Here is a 14,378-nt window from a genome sequence, read left to right on the forward strand (position 1 = left end):
TGATAACAATAGCATCAGAAAGTGATCAAGTACAACTTAAAGCTAATGCACATGGAATGGCTCTGAATTAATTCTGTAAGCAGGGCTCCTCAGGAAGGCATTATTCAGGATTATGGTTCTTTGAAGTCACTAAATTCCACTGAAGACACCAAAACAATTCAAGGAGTTGGTGAACAATAAATGCAGGTATTGCTTCCACTGTAATCATGATTCTACAATTATACCTTGCAGTCTCTCACAATGATATCCTAATTATCTCACCTGGAGATGAAGCCTGGTAGTTAATGTCATCACCATCTTTCTCAGGAACTACTGTATGGCAAATTGCCATCATAATGAGAAACTCCTGGATCTCAGCGGCTGTTGGCTGAAATGAAGCATGCGCAATCACTGTGAATGACCAAAGTCAAGAGCTTTTTATGTTCCTTTATATTGTCTTACAATCTCAAAATCTATTTAATTCATCATACACACGTTCAAATTTCAAATAGTATTGAGAATTCACATTACTCTCACTGACATTATTGCACAATTGTATTTAATAGTGCAATTGTTGATCTGCGTGATTTTATGTCCGTGCACAGCACCTCTTAAAACTTAAAAGTTTTGGTAACATGAGCAGGAACATCAGTACAGGCACCTTAATGCTAACTCCAGATAAATTTCCAGTGCCCAACAGATCCAATGGGCCACCAGAGCTTTGGAAATGCGGCACAATTTCAAAACACAAGTGCTGCAAGACTGCCTTCTCGAGGCAAATTATTCACTGATTAGGAAATCGGCTGAGCAGTAGGAAACAGAGTAGGGATAATGGATAAGTACCTGAAAGGGTTAAAAGCACTGAAGTGATTGAATGTTGCAGAGTTCCCTTGTGAACTGAGTACAGCATCAAGTTCCCTGTGGAGCTGTATATGTTCTCACATTTATAGATGCTCGCAAAACCAAGCTGACCAAAAGACAGTGGGAGGTGTGGGGTGTGAGAACTCTGATAGCCACAGGGTAATAGCCACAACAGCAAATGTCACATTTGGATGAAGAAGCCACGTAGGTGAGTTTCATTAGTGATCAAACATTTTAATTAGACAAGAATATAGGGGCTGTAATTAGTTAACCATTTCATGAAGTAATTAGAAATGCTTGTTGTAATTGGATATTACTGACTTCAGAACAAATATATACTTGTGATTGGTATATGCAAATCACTTGCAAGAGAAGCAGAAATATATCTGCCCTCCATGTATCATAGTAAGCAGTCTCACAACACCAGGTTAAATTCCAACAGGTTTATTTGGTAGCAAAAACCACTAGCTTTCGAAGCGCTGCTCCTTCATCAGGCAAGTGGGATTTCAGTTCACAAACAGGGCATATAAAGACACAAACTCAATTTACAAAATAACGGTTGGAATGCGAGTCTTTACAGGTAATCAAGTCTTAAAGGTACAGACAATACGAGAGGAGAGGATTTAAGCACAGGTTAAAGAGATGTGTACTGTCTCCAGCCAGGACAGTTAGTGAGATTTTGCAAACGCAGACAAGTCATGGGGGTTACAGATAGTGTAACATGAACCCAAGATCCTGGTTGCGGCTGTCCTCATGTGTGAGGAACTTGGCTTTCAGTCTCTGCTCAGTGACGCCGCACTGTCTTGTGTCATGAAGGCCTCCTTGGAGAACGCTTACCCGAAGACCAGAGGCCAAAACCGCAAACTGCCATGTATCACTCAGGAAGTCTGTATGCCACCTGGTGGAAGACAGATTTCCTCACCATAACATGAATAAAAAGCCGATTACAAACTTTGAAAGCTTTGTCTATCGAAGGTGTGAATACGCGTTTTGCTCAAAGCAGCAAAATTCTTTATCAGTCCCTTGACTGATAGTATGACTACGGGAGCCAGATTTTTACTCCCAGGGTATTATCTCAAGTTGGAAAATTTTGTGCCGTTGTGTCCTACTAGGAACCGTGTTGGTGCCTCAACTATTCACTGCATTCATTTACAAATTAGGTGGGATAGAAAGCCCTATAGACCAATTTTTCAATGGCACACAGAAGCAGTATTGTAAGCTCCACAGAAGTAAAAAGCGATATTGATAATTTAAGCAAATTTGCAAAACTATAACAAATGGAATTCAATGCAAACGAATGTGTGGTTATCAATTTTGGATCTAAAAAGTACAGAATATATTCTAAATAGTGAAATACTGCGAAACAGTGGAGGTCCAAGTACATAGATCATTAAAAATGATCAGAAAATAATCAAAAAGCTACTAAAATGTTGGCCCTTGAATTTAGAGGAGGGGTAGGTGCCTTGTGTAGTTGTACGAACTACATTTGGAGAAATGTGACCAATTCTGGGTATCACATTTGGGATGGATACATTGGATTGAAAGGTGTGCAGTGCATATTTATCAGAACGATACCTGGGCTGCAAGAATTAAGCAACAAGGAGAAATTAAACAAACCAGCATTGTTTTCCCTGGAATTTAGAAAGTTAATGGTAGATTAAATTGAGGTTATAAGATAATATGTGAACGGATACAGTAAATTGAAGAAACTATTTCCATCAGATGGAAGTATAGTACAAGGTGGCATAGTGTAAAAATTAGAATCTGACCTTTCAGGAGTGATATTAGAAAACATTTCATGCAAAGGGTGGTAGAAGTCAAGAACTCTCTTTCACAAATGGCAATTCAGGCTGGATCAATTCACAGAATCACAGATTACTACAGTGCTGATGAGGCCCTTTGACCCATTGAGTCTGCACTGGCACATGAAATGCCCTGATCTACCCACCTTATCCCACTTGCCAGCACTTGGCCCATAGCCTTGAATGTTACTGTGTGCCAAGTACTCATCTAGGTACTTTTTAAAGAATGTGAGGCATTCCGGCTCCACCACCCTCCCAGGCAGTGCATTTCAGATCATCACCACCCCCTGAGTAAAAATGTTTTCCTCAAAACCCCCTAAATCTCCCACCCCTCACTTCTAACTTCTGTCCCCTTGTAACTGACGCTTCAACCAAGGGTAAATTGTAAATTTTAATATAAATATTGATCAATTTTTGTTAGCCAAAGGAATTAAACAATGGAGGAGCAAAGTGGAGTTAGGTTACAGATTTGCCATGATTTAAATGACAGGGACAGGCTCAAGGTGCTAAGTTGTCTACTCCTAACTGAATGTTCCTTTCCTCTTTGAGGCAGGTTGAAACCTGACTAGACTTAGATTGGTGCCTTGATCTCAAACTAGAAAATGCTCTTCAACAGTACTAAATTTGAAGTGCAAATGTATACAGTCATGCACAATTAAGGTGCCTGAAGAGGAACAGGTCATATCTATAAAGGAAACAAACATTTCCAACAATGCTGGTTGCTCCACATCTTCCAATCTATATTCCAGATTTACTGTTGCATCAACTTTCCCATTTGGGATATGGCTTGGTCATTTAAACATGGTTGTTTGAGCTGTTAATACAAAAAAGCTAAAAGTTTGAACTTCAACCTATTGCCTTCATTTCAGAAGCTCTTTGATTGGCTTCTTGTGTACACACAATATTGCTCATTTGTTTTTGCAACTCAGTTCAGAAGAAACTATTGTAATTGTCATAATTAAAAATGTAGATACATTTATGGGGAAGGTATTAACTGAAGTTTGATGATAGCTGCAAATCTAGAAAATTAATTACATGTAATTTAGAGGGATGGGAAATAGTGCATAGCAGGTTCAGAACTATTTTGATGTAGCAGTTAAATTATCACCTGACAAGTAGAAGTGAACAGGGTGAGCAAGAAGGCTGATACAAACTAATAAGAGCTAATTTTATTACACTCCCTTGTCACACTGTATTACATCAAACTAAATCATTGGTGTAACACTGTAGTTTTGAATTGAACTTGATTCTGTGCAATGAATGGTGTTTTGCTGTTGATTCCAAAACCAAATAGCTTGTTCAAATGATTAGCAACTACCTTATCCTTGAAAGAATTAAAGTGGCAAGCGTTTGTACTTTGACAGTGTTTTGTTCAGAACTTGAACTTCTGGTAGCTGCATTCTTGCTATCAGGTTGTGATGTCGGACAACTTAATGATGAACAAACTGGCCATTAAAAAAGCCCAATATACAACGTAAGTATCAACTATTTCCAGACCAATGATAACTTTTGCAAACAATCCAAAACAAACTACTTCAGATTAAATTAAAAATTTAGAAAAGTAAATAATTTGGTTTTATTTCACAACAGCCACAAAATGCAGCTCAATCTCTTTAGCTGCAAGTTAAAAGCAGATATACTATGCTTCTTTCACATTGGAGTTGAGAAATTCCATGCTTCTTTTTCCCATCATTATAATTCAAATCAGTTAAATATAAGACATACCTGAATCCTTAAACTGCTACCCTCATGAATGCTGACAGTTACCTGGACAGGTGATGAAATGTATAGTTTCCATGTACATGACCCACATATAATTTGTGGCTCCCAATCGAGCCACAATCCACATGTTCTACCACCATGTTTAATTAAATCTCACTCTTCCTTTTTCCTTCACTCACCAATGGCCAGCAATTCAATGCATACACATTTTTGGTATCCTGAACACTGATGTTTTTCAACATAATGACTCCTTCACCAATATGGTTAACTTATCAGGCAGCACAGTGGTTAGCACTGCTGCCTCACAGCGCCAGGAACCTGGGTCACTGTCTGTGTGGAGTCTCCATGTTCTCCTCATGTCTGTGTGGGTTTCCTCTGGGTACTCTGGTTTCCTCCCACACTCCGAAAGACATGCTGGTTAGGTGCACTGGCCATGCTAAATTCTCCCTCAGTGTACCTGAACAGGCACTGGAGTGTAGCGACTAGGGGATTTTCACAGTAACTTCTTTGTGGTATTAATGTAAACCTTACTTGTGACTAAAAAATAAACTTTATCATTGACCACAGGAATGTTTTTGTTGCTTCAAATATATTTATGCAAATCACTGACTAATAGTGTGAACAATAAAAGAGCAAGAACACACTCCTTCAAATCACTATTTCCTCAAGCTATACATTTGCTCCTATTTTCAGTTGCCCAGCCATTCAATCCCACAAACTAATTTCCCATTAAATCTATGGCAAAAGCAGTACTGTTTTCTTAGTTGTATGTTACTAGACAAATATAATACAACTGACTAAATGCAATGTTTGCATGACCTATAAAAAAGGAAAACACCTTTTGTAACCGCACCTGAACACCAGTATTACTATCTTAATTCTGAAGCATTGTGAAAGAGCTGCAGGGGAGCAAATGTCAGCATTTCAATGAGGATCAACCAAATTGCTTCAGATCAATTGATCCTGACATTTATAAAACACAGCTTTGATTACAGTAATTTTTAATGAGTGCATGGATCACAAATTTACCCAACAGGATCAGCTACTTCATGCAGAAACATATTCTGATCTATTTTGTTGAAGCTTTCAACCTAAAACTGTTATAAACCAAATAAAATATACCATTTCATGTACACAAAATTATAGCACAATAGAGTATAATGTTACCAGCTAGGGGTGCCATAATTAGTGGCATCACAGTACAGAATTTTTTGGTGTCTGTTTGAATTCTCTAGCCATGTGTTAAATGAAACCTGATTTAATGACTTGTTTATATCTCATTCAACTTGGGGGTTGTTGTAGATATTTCTCATGAGAGTGGTGTGATATTAGTTACAGGCAATGTTATTTATGAAACTGACATGTTTGTTTGTGACATTCCTCCATCCTCAAGACAATGCAGATGTCGGACAATTTTGACGTTAACATCATGGATTAAACCAATTTAAAAAATAAATGTGGAACAGCTTTAGTCTCACTTGCATTTTTCTCTTACATACATTAACTCAGTTTGGGGTATGCATATGGGTGCAGTTAATCTTTCTAAGTACCTCATTCAAGTGACCATTTCACCTGGGTAAGAAGGGGCAAGATCTGGCATCCAAGCAGAGTACATTGTGAGTAGCCACTAGAAAGCCAGCAGGGTTCGTGCATGAAATTTAGCCTTCTTTTTAATTGATAAATGAAAATGTTTTGTTGTGATGCAATCATTACATCAGCAAGTCAGACCAGAATTATGCCAAGATGATTTTAAAGCACAAGAATGATGTGAAAGAGATGGTAAGTAACGATTCTTGAACAACTGACTGACCCAGACGTAACCAGGCATTTCTCACTTACAGTGGTGCTTAAGATATGCATTTTAAAAACACAATACAAACTTTATGGTGACATGAGCAGGATTTCACTGAGTGTCAAACGCATTAACTCACTGCAGCACACTCATAGTGACTTCAGAAGATGCAGCGATAGATTCTGCACTTTGAAGGATTCCTATAAAGGTTGTGTTTTAAAAATGTCAGGATCAGTTGCCATTCTTAATCTGAAGCAATTTGGATTTCTTTAAGTCAGACAACTAAGTATATAAATAATTTTGTGGTACAGTGAAAACTTTCAAACTTATAGGAGAGTATAGTGATGGAGCACAGTGCCACAGAAAAATAGTTCATGCCTGCAGCACCCCTTTTGTTGAGCAGATAAGCACAGGTACCTCCCTGTGATACTGAAGGGCATTTCTGTCCAAGTTGTTTTTGCGCACCACCTAATGGTTAATCGAAGAGCAACTGAGATTGGGGCCTTGGAGCAAGAAAGAATCATTGCGCATGTTCTGAGGAGGGAGCACCAATAAAACAAGTTACAAAAATTGAAAAAATATTCAAAGTAGTGGAAATATCAATTTGAAAGTCAAAAAACAATGTATACGACATATTAATTTGCACATGGGGTGAAACTAAATGGAATTTTATTCCAAAGTACAACATTTTATTTTGGCCCCCACAGAAATGCTTTACAGGTCCTTACAGGAATTCAAACAACAAAAATTCAAAGAGATGAGCTATTGGTGTACTCGGAGGTTTGTCTGGTCCATCTGTGTTATTGAGGTAACTAACTATATCTTTATCAATATACCAGCAATCACTGCAGTTCTAAATAAGCCACTTTATGTGAAACACTTTGGGATGTTTCTCAGAATTACAATAAATTATGCAAACTTAAGTCTTTATCACATTATTGTTATATCTTAAAACATGAGTAGCATCATGTGGTTCAATAATGACTTACGTGCTCACTGTAGATGTTGTCTAACAATGTTGGATCGTCAAATTCAAAAGAATCCTTGGAGGAAGCCAAATGCCTGGGTAATGAAAAATAAAATTTAATGACCACATAATCTTTTTTCCATATGACAAATTTTTCACAGTTCTTTCTTGTCCTTCTTGCCCCAATATAATTTTTAGTAGCCATAAAAGTAAAGATAAACAAAAATGATCTGCTAATGAGAAAGGTTTGGACTCAACTGAATCATAGAACATCCATAAAAGGGCACTGAAACAGCCACAGGCTATTCAGTCCTTTAATTATTTCCTATCATATAGTTACATCAGTGTCTGAACTCTTAGTTCCATATCCCTTATCTAAAGTTTTAATTCACCCTACCATCCACTGCCTTTTGTGAGAAATAATCTTAAATTTAGATTAAAGCCATTTAGCTCGAGATAGCTGCAACCACTCTGCATCAAACTCTGGAATTATCTCCCTACACCTCTTTATCTCACTTTTCTCCCTCAAGACATTCTTAAAACCTACCTCTTCAACCAAACTTTTGGTCATCTGACCTAATATTTCCATATGTGGCTCAGTGTCATATTTCATTTTACAATGCTCCTGTGAAGCACCTTTGACCATTTCATTATATTAAAGGTGCTATAGGAATGTAAGTTGTCATTGTTAACAGCATTACTCCTCCTACTCTGCCCCATCTAGTGCTTCAGTTAAAGTTCAGAAGTACCATAACAAGTGTGGTTACAGACTGACATTTTGAGTACAGAGTGTCCTTATAAGTCTTTTCCCCTATGTGATTCTTTCACTGCTATCTGTTGAGGGTGGATGCTTTGCTGTGAGATTGGGCTCATTTGAAAATAAGAATACACTCTAGATTGAAAAGCAAAGTAATTGGAAGACAGTAATATAATATACCGAGCAGTCTTGAGTCACTTGTGCCTCCAAGGGAAATGGTAGGTCAGTTAGGATCTATTGGCCCTTTCAATTAAGAAAGGGAATCATGAAGTTCCTGTGCAGAGTACTTTGTACAGGCAAATAAAATTGCGAACGAGTTACTCAAGTTTTTCAATACAATAGGATGCAAAACCTATTTGCTCTAGAACTTGGTTTCAGGAACAAAAACGTTTGATGACTTGACAAACACTTTTGAAGAGCACTACTCTCCAAATCCACTGATCATCGCAGAGTGGTTCAGATTCCACCGAAGAAATCAAGTGGAATGCAAAAGTATTGCTCAGTTTGTGGCGACCTTAAAAAGGCACTGTGAGTTTGGTAAGACATTATAAGATTCTCCGAGATTGTCTAGTTTGTGGTCTCCAAAATGGAGGCTATCCAAAGAAGATGTCTTACTGAATGGGTTTTGTCTTTAAAGTCAGCAGTAGAAATCATAGTGGCAATGGAACTGGTTGCTCAAGAGACTTCGCAATTTGATGCAGCAATGAAGACCCACCAGTCAAAACAACAAAAGCTTGTCATTGATGTGCCAAAATGGGCCATTCAGCAAGTGAATGCTGGAGCAAGGATAGCCAATACAAGAACTGTCAAAAATGGGTCACACTGAAAAAGCTCACTGGGGCCAGACCAGCTTCCCTGAGAAGAACATTCAAAAAAAATCGGGGTACATTCAAGAAGAACAAGTTGCATTCTAAAAAATAATTTAGAACATGGAAGAGAAGAATTACACTTGCAAAGAAGAGAATTTCTCGAAATCAACTGAATGTCTTATCTACACAGGTTGAATCACATATACTCTGGGTGATTCTGAAGTTAAGTGGATAACCAAAAAACTTGCATGCTATTTTAGAAGCGCCACATCCAACAAATGTGACGCATTTGAAGTCCTTTCTAGGATTAGTATTTATTATGGCAAATTTGATCTTAACATAGCGACATTATTGATGCTTTTGTATAATTTACAGTCAGAGGACTGGACAATAGAATGAGAAAGCATGTAAGAACATCAAAGATCTTTGCATAAGTTTGAAGTATTGGTTCATTCTAATCCATAGCTACCATTGCTGCTTGCTTGTGACATTTTACCTTACAGAATAGAGGCAGTAGCTTCAATCTTATCCCTTTGGAAGAAGAACAACCAATAGCTTTTGCTTCACATAATTATGTCTCAAGTGAGAAATGGGTATCAGCAAATCAGGTCCAATTTCTTATATAGTTCAAACTGAAGATGTCTTATTGTTGTCATAACTACAGAAGTGGAACTCCTTAATAAATCTGTTGTGTGCGAGTTTGAATCTACATGGGCGGCATGGTGGCAGTGGTTAGCACTGCTGTCTCACAGTGCCAGGGACCCAGGTTCAATTCCCAGCTAGAGTCACTGTCTATGTGGAGTTTGCATGTTTTTTCCATGTCGGTGTTGGTTTCCTCTGGATGCTCCAGTTTCCTCCCATGATCTGAAAAACATGCTTGTTGGGTGCATTGAGCCGAACAGGCGCCAAAGTGTGGCGACTAGGAGAATTTCATAGTAACTTCACTGCAATGTTAATGTAAACCTTATGTGTGACTAATAAATAAACTTTTTTCAAAGTGTGCAAACCATATCTCTTCTTTCTGTGTAAAACCCACAACCCCCTAGCATAACTGGTACATTTCACGTATACAGTTTTGGTCTCTTAAGGAGAAGCATTAGTTGATGATCTGCAGGTTTCCTAGCCTATTGACCTGATTTTGTGAAACTTCACGGAATCTAGAGACAATGTTAAGGACTCCCAATGCAAATCCCTCCCAACTGTGGACTACTGTGTTGCCACCTCTGATGAATCTTTCTGCCAGTAGGAGGGGATGATGATGGTGGTGTGTGGGACATTATCTGCAAGGTACAATTATGTGAGTATGACTGTCAGGCTGGGACAGTTTTTCCAACTTGGACACAAACCCTCATATGTTAAAAGGAGGACTTTGCAGAGTCAACAGGGCTGGATTTGTTGTTGTTGTTTCCACTTCTTAGCCAAGTGATCCATCTGGTTTCATTCCTTTTATATTTCATAGTGATGTGATACAACCTAGTGGCTTTCTAGGTCATTTCAGTGGGCAATTAAGAGTCAAGCATATTGCTGTGGACCTGGGGGCACATGCAGGCCAGACCAGCTAAGGATGGCTATGAACCAGATGGGTTTTTATGACAATCATTTCATGTTAGCTCAGTCGGCTGGTTTGTGATGCAGAGCAATGCCTACAACGTGGATTCAATTCCCGTAACAGCTAAGGTTGTCAATGAAGGCTCACCTTTCTCAATCTTGACCGTCACCTGAGGTGTGGTGATCTTGACCCTCAAAAGGGAGAGCTACCTCATTTAGGATAATGGTGACTTTACCTATTACCTTTACTTTTAATGAGACGATTATAGATTTATTAATTGAATTTAAATTCGACCAGCTGCCATGGTGGATTTGAATCCAGCCCACAGAGCATTAGCCTATGCCTCTGGACTACTTGTCCAATGATATTACCGTGATATGGCCACCTCCCTGATCCAATTCAGGTGGTTCCTCTGCCATCATAGCAAGGATGTGCAATTAATCTCTATCCTTGATATGGAATGAGTAGCAGTGACATGCATCTATACTCCTACGTTTTCAGAAATCAGCATTCATCCTTGCCCATCAAGTACTATTATTATGGCTTCTCTAAAATGCATAACCTCTGTCAGTCAATTGTGGATATTGGAGACCTGTAACACCAAACCTAAAGTAACTCTAAATGATATTCAATGCCAAAATGTAATGTGCAATAGTAGTTACAAATTGCAAATGAAACTTGATAGAATATTAAAAAGGTTCTCTTACCCCAAATCATCAGAAGAGCGTTCAGTATCTGAGTCTGGAAAATGACTATGAGAAAGTGACGAGAATGTTATTTTGTACAGCGCAACTCCAGGTGCTTAAAATACAAATAATACACCACATAGGACAAGAAAAGAAAGTGTGCTTTGTGGATCTTATTTTATAATAAATTTCTGTGTCTTTCACCCTCTAGAAAACTAAGGGCAAGTACACTGTTTGATGTGATTCTGAAAATGAGAAATTACCAATAAAAGTGATCAACAATTAACTTATCCTCAACGATTTTTCTCTTTACATACAATCAAAACTTTTCCCACTAGCTTACTTCCATACTCTATTTTTCCCTTCTTAATCCATCTCTTGGCCCTCCTTTGCTGAATTTTACACTGCTCCCAATCCTCAGGTTTTTTTTTGCCAATTTGCATGCTTCTTCCTTGAATTCTGATATTATTTCAAATTGTGGCCATGGTTTGGCTACAATTCCTTTACCATCTGAATTAATGAATTTTTTTATTTGGTTATTTCCCCTAGGGTTTCAGAGGATAAATTAACCAAATATATGAGAATAAGCAAGTCCATGTGTTTTGCATGTTAAGTACTACTGGTTTTGTGCAGTAAACTGGTAGACTATTTAGGTGCTTTGCATCACTTTGCTTTAGCTTTCCTCTTACATTATTGGGAAAAATCTTCCTGATAGCCAGGTAATTCAAATAAACCAGAATCTAAAAATAAGCAGGTGCCTGGACAACTCAGTTATGCTCTTACCCATATGTAATGCCAGCAATGGAACATTTTTTGAACTGCATGACATTGCAAGTTAAAGTGCCAGTTTTATCGGAAAATATGTACTTGACCTGAAAAGAAAGAATCAGAAATAATTAAATCTTTCACGAATCTGTGTGTTTAACATAAAAGAACAAATGGAGCTTTTTCTCACAGCAAGAAATGCTGATGTACACATTCCAACTCTTTGCAGATCCTGATTTTTACTTTGAACTTCAGAGCTGGTTATACTTGATTAGATGATAACCTAACCTGACTGATCAAATAACCAGATTATACCCTGCTGTTCGGTTAAATTGCTGAACAACACATGATTCTTCAACTTGCTTTGCAATAATACATTCTTATTACCAAGTCCTTTCTGAGTTGCCCATTATTTAATAACTTTTTATGATATTTTGCATCTCTCTGCAAACAGATTATAGACAGAATGCTATGATACAAATTTTCAGGCTGAAGAAAGATAAGATCAAACCTCTCATGGTAAGAACTTAGGCATAGGGATCAAGAAGGTGTAAGGATTCATCAGTGAATGGTATTGATTTGGCTGGTTATTACTTGCATTAAGTTACTTTGAACACTGTTAACTCAGTAGAGGGATGGGGAAAATTTACAAGGCCAATGTTCCCACACCCTGCTGTTTGTTTAAATTGCTGAAGGGCACATGACTCTTCAATTTGTTTACAGTGATACATTCTTATTACCAAGTTCTATCTGAGTTACCCATTATTTAATAACTTTTTATAATGCTTTGCACCTTTCTCCAAACAGATTATAGACAGGGTGCAGACAGGAATTTCAGAGCTCCGGCCTTGAACAGGGGAGAGAATGGTTATGAATTATGGAGGGAAAGGGATAGAGTTTGCAGAAGAGAACAGTTGGAACCATCCTTTAACACACGTAATTTGCTGGTGTGTTCAGTTTTTATCGTTTACAACTTGATTCATGAAGAGGGCAGTTAAAGCTCCATGAGAATATCTAATGTACACTACTAGAGACATGGGATAGAATTCTCTGGACTTGCACACCCTGCTACCATTGCCAGTGAGAACAAAGATTTTGGTATTTAACCAAACTTCCATTCACCTCAGTGGGATTGGAGAATTTCAGCTGCAGCTGAGGTCAGAGAAATCTGGTCGTGGTTCCTAAGAACTTATTGATAGATGTTGCAAGAATCAAGTATGGTGATTTTTGACAGTCATACAGCCATAAATACAAAAATGTTCATTGTAGGGAACGGTATTTATAACATAGATCCCAAAGTTCTAAATGGAAGTCTTATATATTTTAACATTTTAAATTAACTCATGGCAAATAGCAAACCAAGTGTTTTCCTGGAAATAAAAGCAAAAGTCAATTATATCCCATTTTTTGTTTTAGGAAAGCAACGTTGAAAAACAATTCTGCTATTTAAATACTATAGGTGACTCCCACCTGGCCAAGTTCTTCATTCAGGTTAGATGTTCTAGCCATTGCTGGCATGTCCGTTTCTGGATGGTACATATCCATATCCTACGATATCCAAGGACAAATGAGACATCTAAGTCCAATTCAGAGATCCTTACATGTACTACAATTTAAACACGGATCTACAATTTAGTTTACAGGGTAAACATTCTAGAATTGAATGGTCAAAACTAACAATTTGTTTCCATATCTAGAAATATATTGCTTAAAGATAATTATCAAATATTATGCATCTCATTATTTCCCTTAAGCACAAGAAAAATATAGCAAATATACTAAAAATTACAGCTGGACAATGAAGAAAATTACTAAAAACTGATAAAAGTATTACCCAAACATTCATTTCATATTTACCAATATATCATTTAACATGTTTCTTCCATTCTTAACAATTTTGCTTCCTTCCTCAAATTCATTGCTTGTTGAAGTGCAAGTCCATGGGTGTCATCCAGTACTTTACAAAGTGATCATTATTCACGTCTGAGTCATTCATTTGTGAGGAAACATCAAAGATGATACTCCATTCTGTCCAGCTAATATTCACACTCGCTCACACCATTTGGTATCACTGGACAGCAATCAAGTGCAGTAACATGTAGCAATTTCTTTCTAATTAAGGGGCACGACCAACAGTTGCTGTTTTCCCATTTCTGGGTTAGTGAGCACAGACCAAGAATTAAAACATTCTGGTCTATTTGGCCACTAAATAAACTAATTGAGCCATTATGGGAGTTAGCAACAGAATTATAAATATTTGAATCCATAATCTTACATGTGTTTTAAAAAAGACACATACCCAGTTAATAAAGAGTGCTTGAGTAAACTTGACAACTTCCAATGTTACTAGCAGGCTGATTGGAATAAGATTGTTGTAAAGAATAATGAAGGTAAGAAGATTGTACCCAAAATTAGCTGAGGATGTGCCTATGAAAAGAAACAAAGATACAATTAATCACCCTATACAGCCATTAGAACCAAATCTAAATGCATCACATGACAACATTTATAGTTTTATAGCCCAGTCAGCCATTTCTAGGCTTTCATTAACAAGTTTGAATAATACAGGAGTGTTTGTTTCAAATTTTAGTCACAACATGACTCCAGCATCTACTTTAGGTGTCACCGACAAATTGCAATGGTGCAGACTTTGCAGTTGTAATGATGTCAAACCCATCAGAGTAAACCA

At 37.6% G+C, this 14,378-nt stretch overlaps 1 protein-coding gene across 3 annotated transcripts in view; it reads right to left on the reverse strand.

Annotated features, from left to right (window-relative positions):
- atp8a2 (ATPase phospholipid transporting 8A2) overlaps positions 1-14,378 on the reverse strand; it is a 443,947-nt gene that overhangs the window by 301,795 nt on the left and 127,774 nt on the right. For all 3 annotated transcript variants that reach the window (XM_080197362.1, XM_080197361.1, XM_080197363.1), the window contains exons 12-17: positions 13,989-14,116; positions 13,160-13,237; positions 11,708-11,796; positions 10,946-10,990; positions 7,146-7,218; positions 262-367 (exon numbers count right to left, since the gene is read on the reverse strand). In XM_080197362.1, the coding sequence (XP_080053488.1) occupies positions 262-367; positions 7,146-7,218; positions 10,946-10,990; positions 11,708-11,796; positions 13,160-13,237; positions 13,989-14,116 (519 nt within the window). The remainder of the gene's footprint in view (positions 1-261; positions 368-7,145; positions 7,219-10,945; positions 10,991-11,707; positions 11,797-13,159; positions 13,238-13,988; positions 14,117-14,378) is intronic.

This window comes from Carcharhinus amblyrhynchos, chromosome 10 (genome assembly GCF_965287045.1).
Source record: "Carcharhinus amblyrhynchos chromosome 10, sCarAmb.v2.hapA, whole genome shotgun sequence".
Classification (NCBI taxonomy): Eukaryota; Metazoa; Chordata; class Chondrichthyes; order Carcharhiniformes; family Carcharhinidae; genus Carcharhinus; species Carcharhinus amblyrhynchos.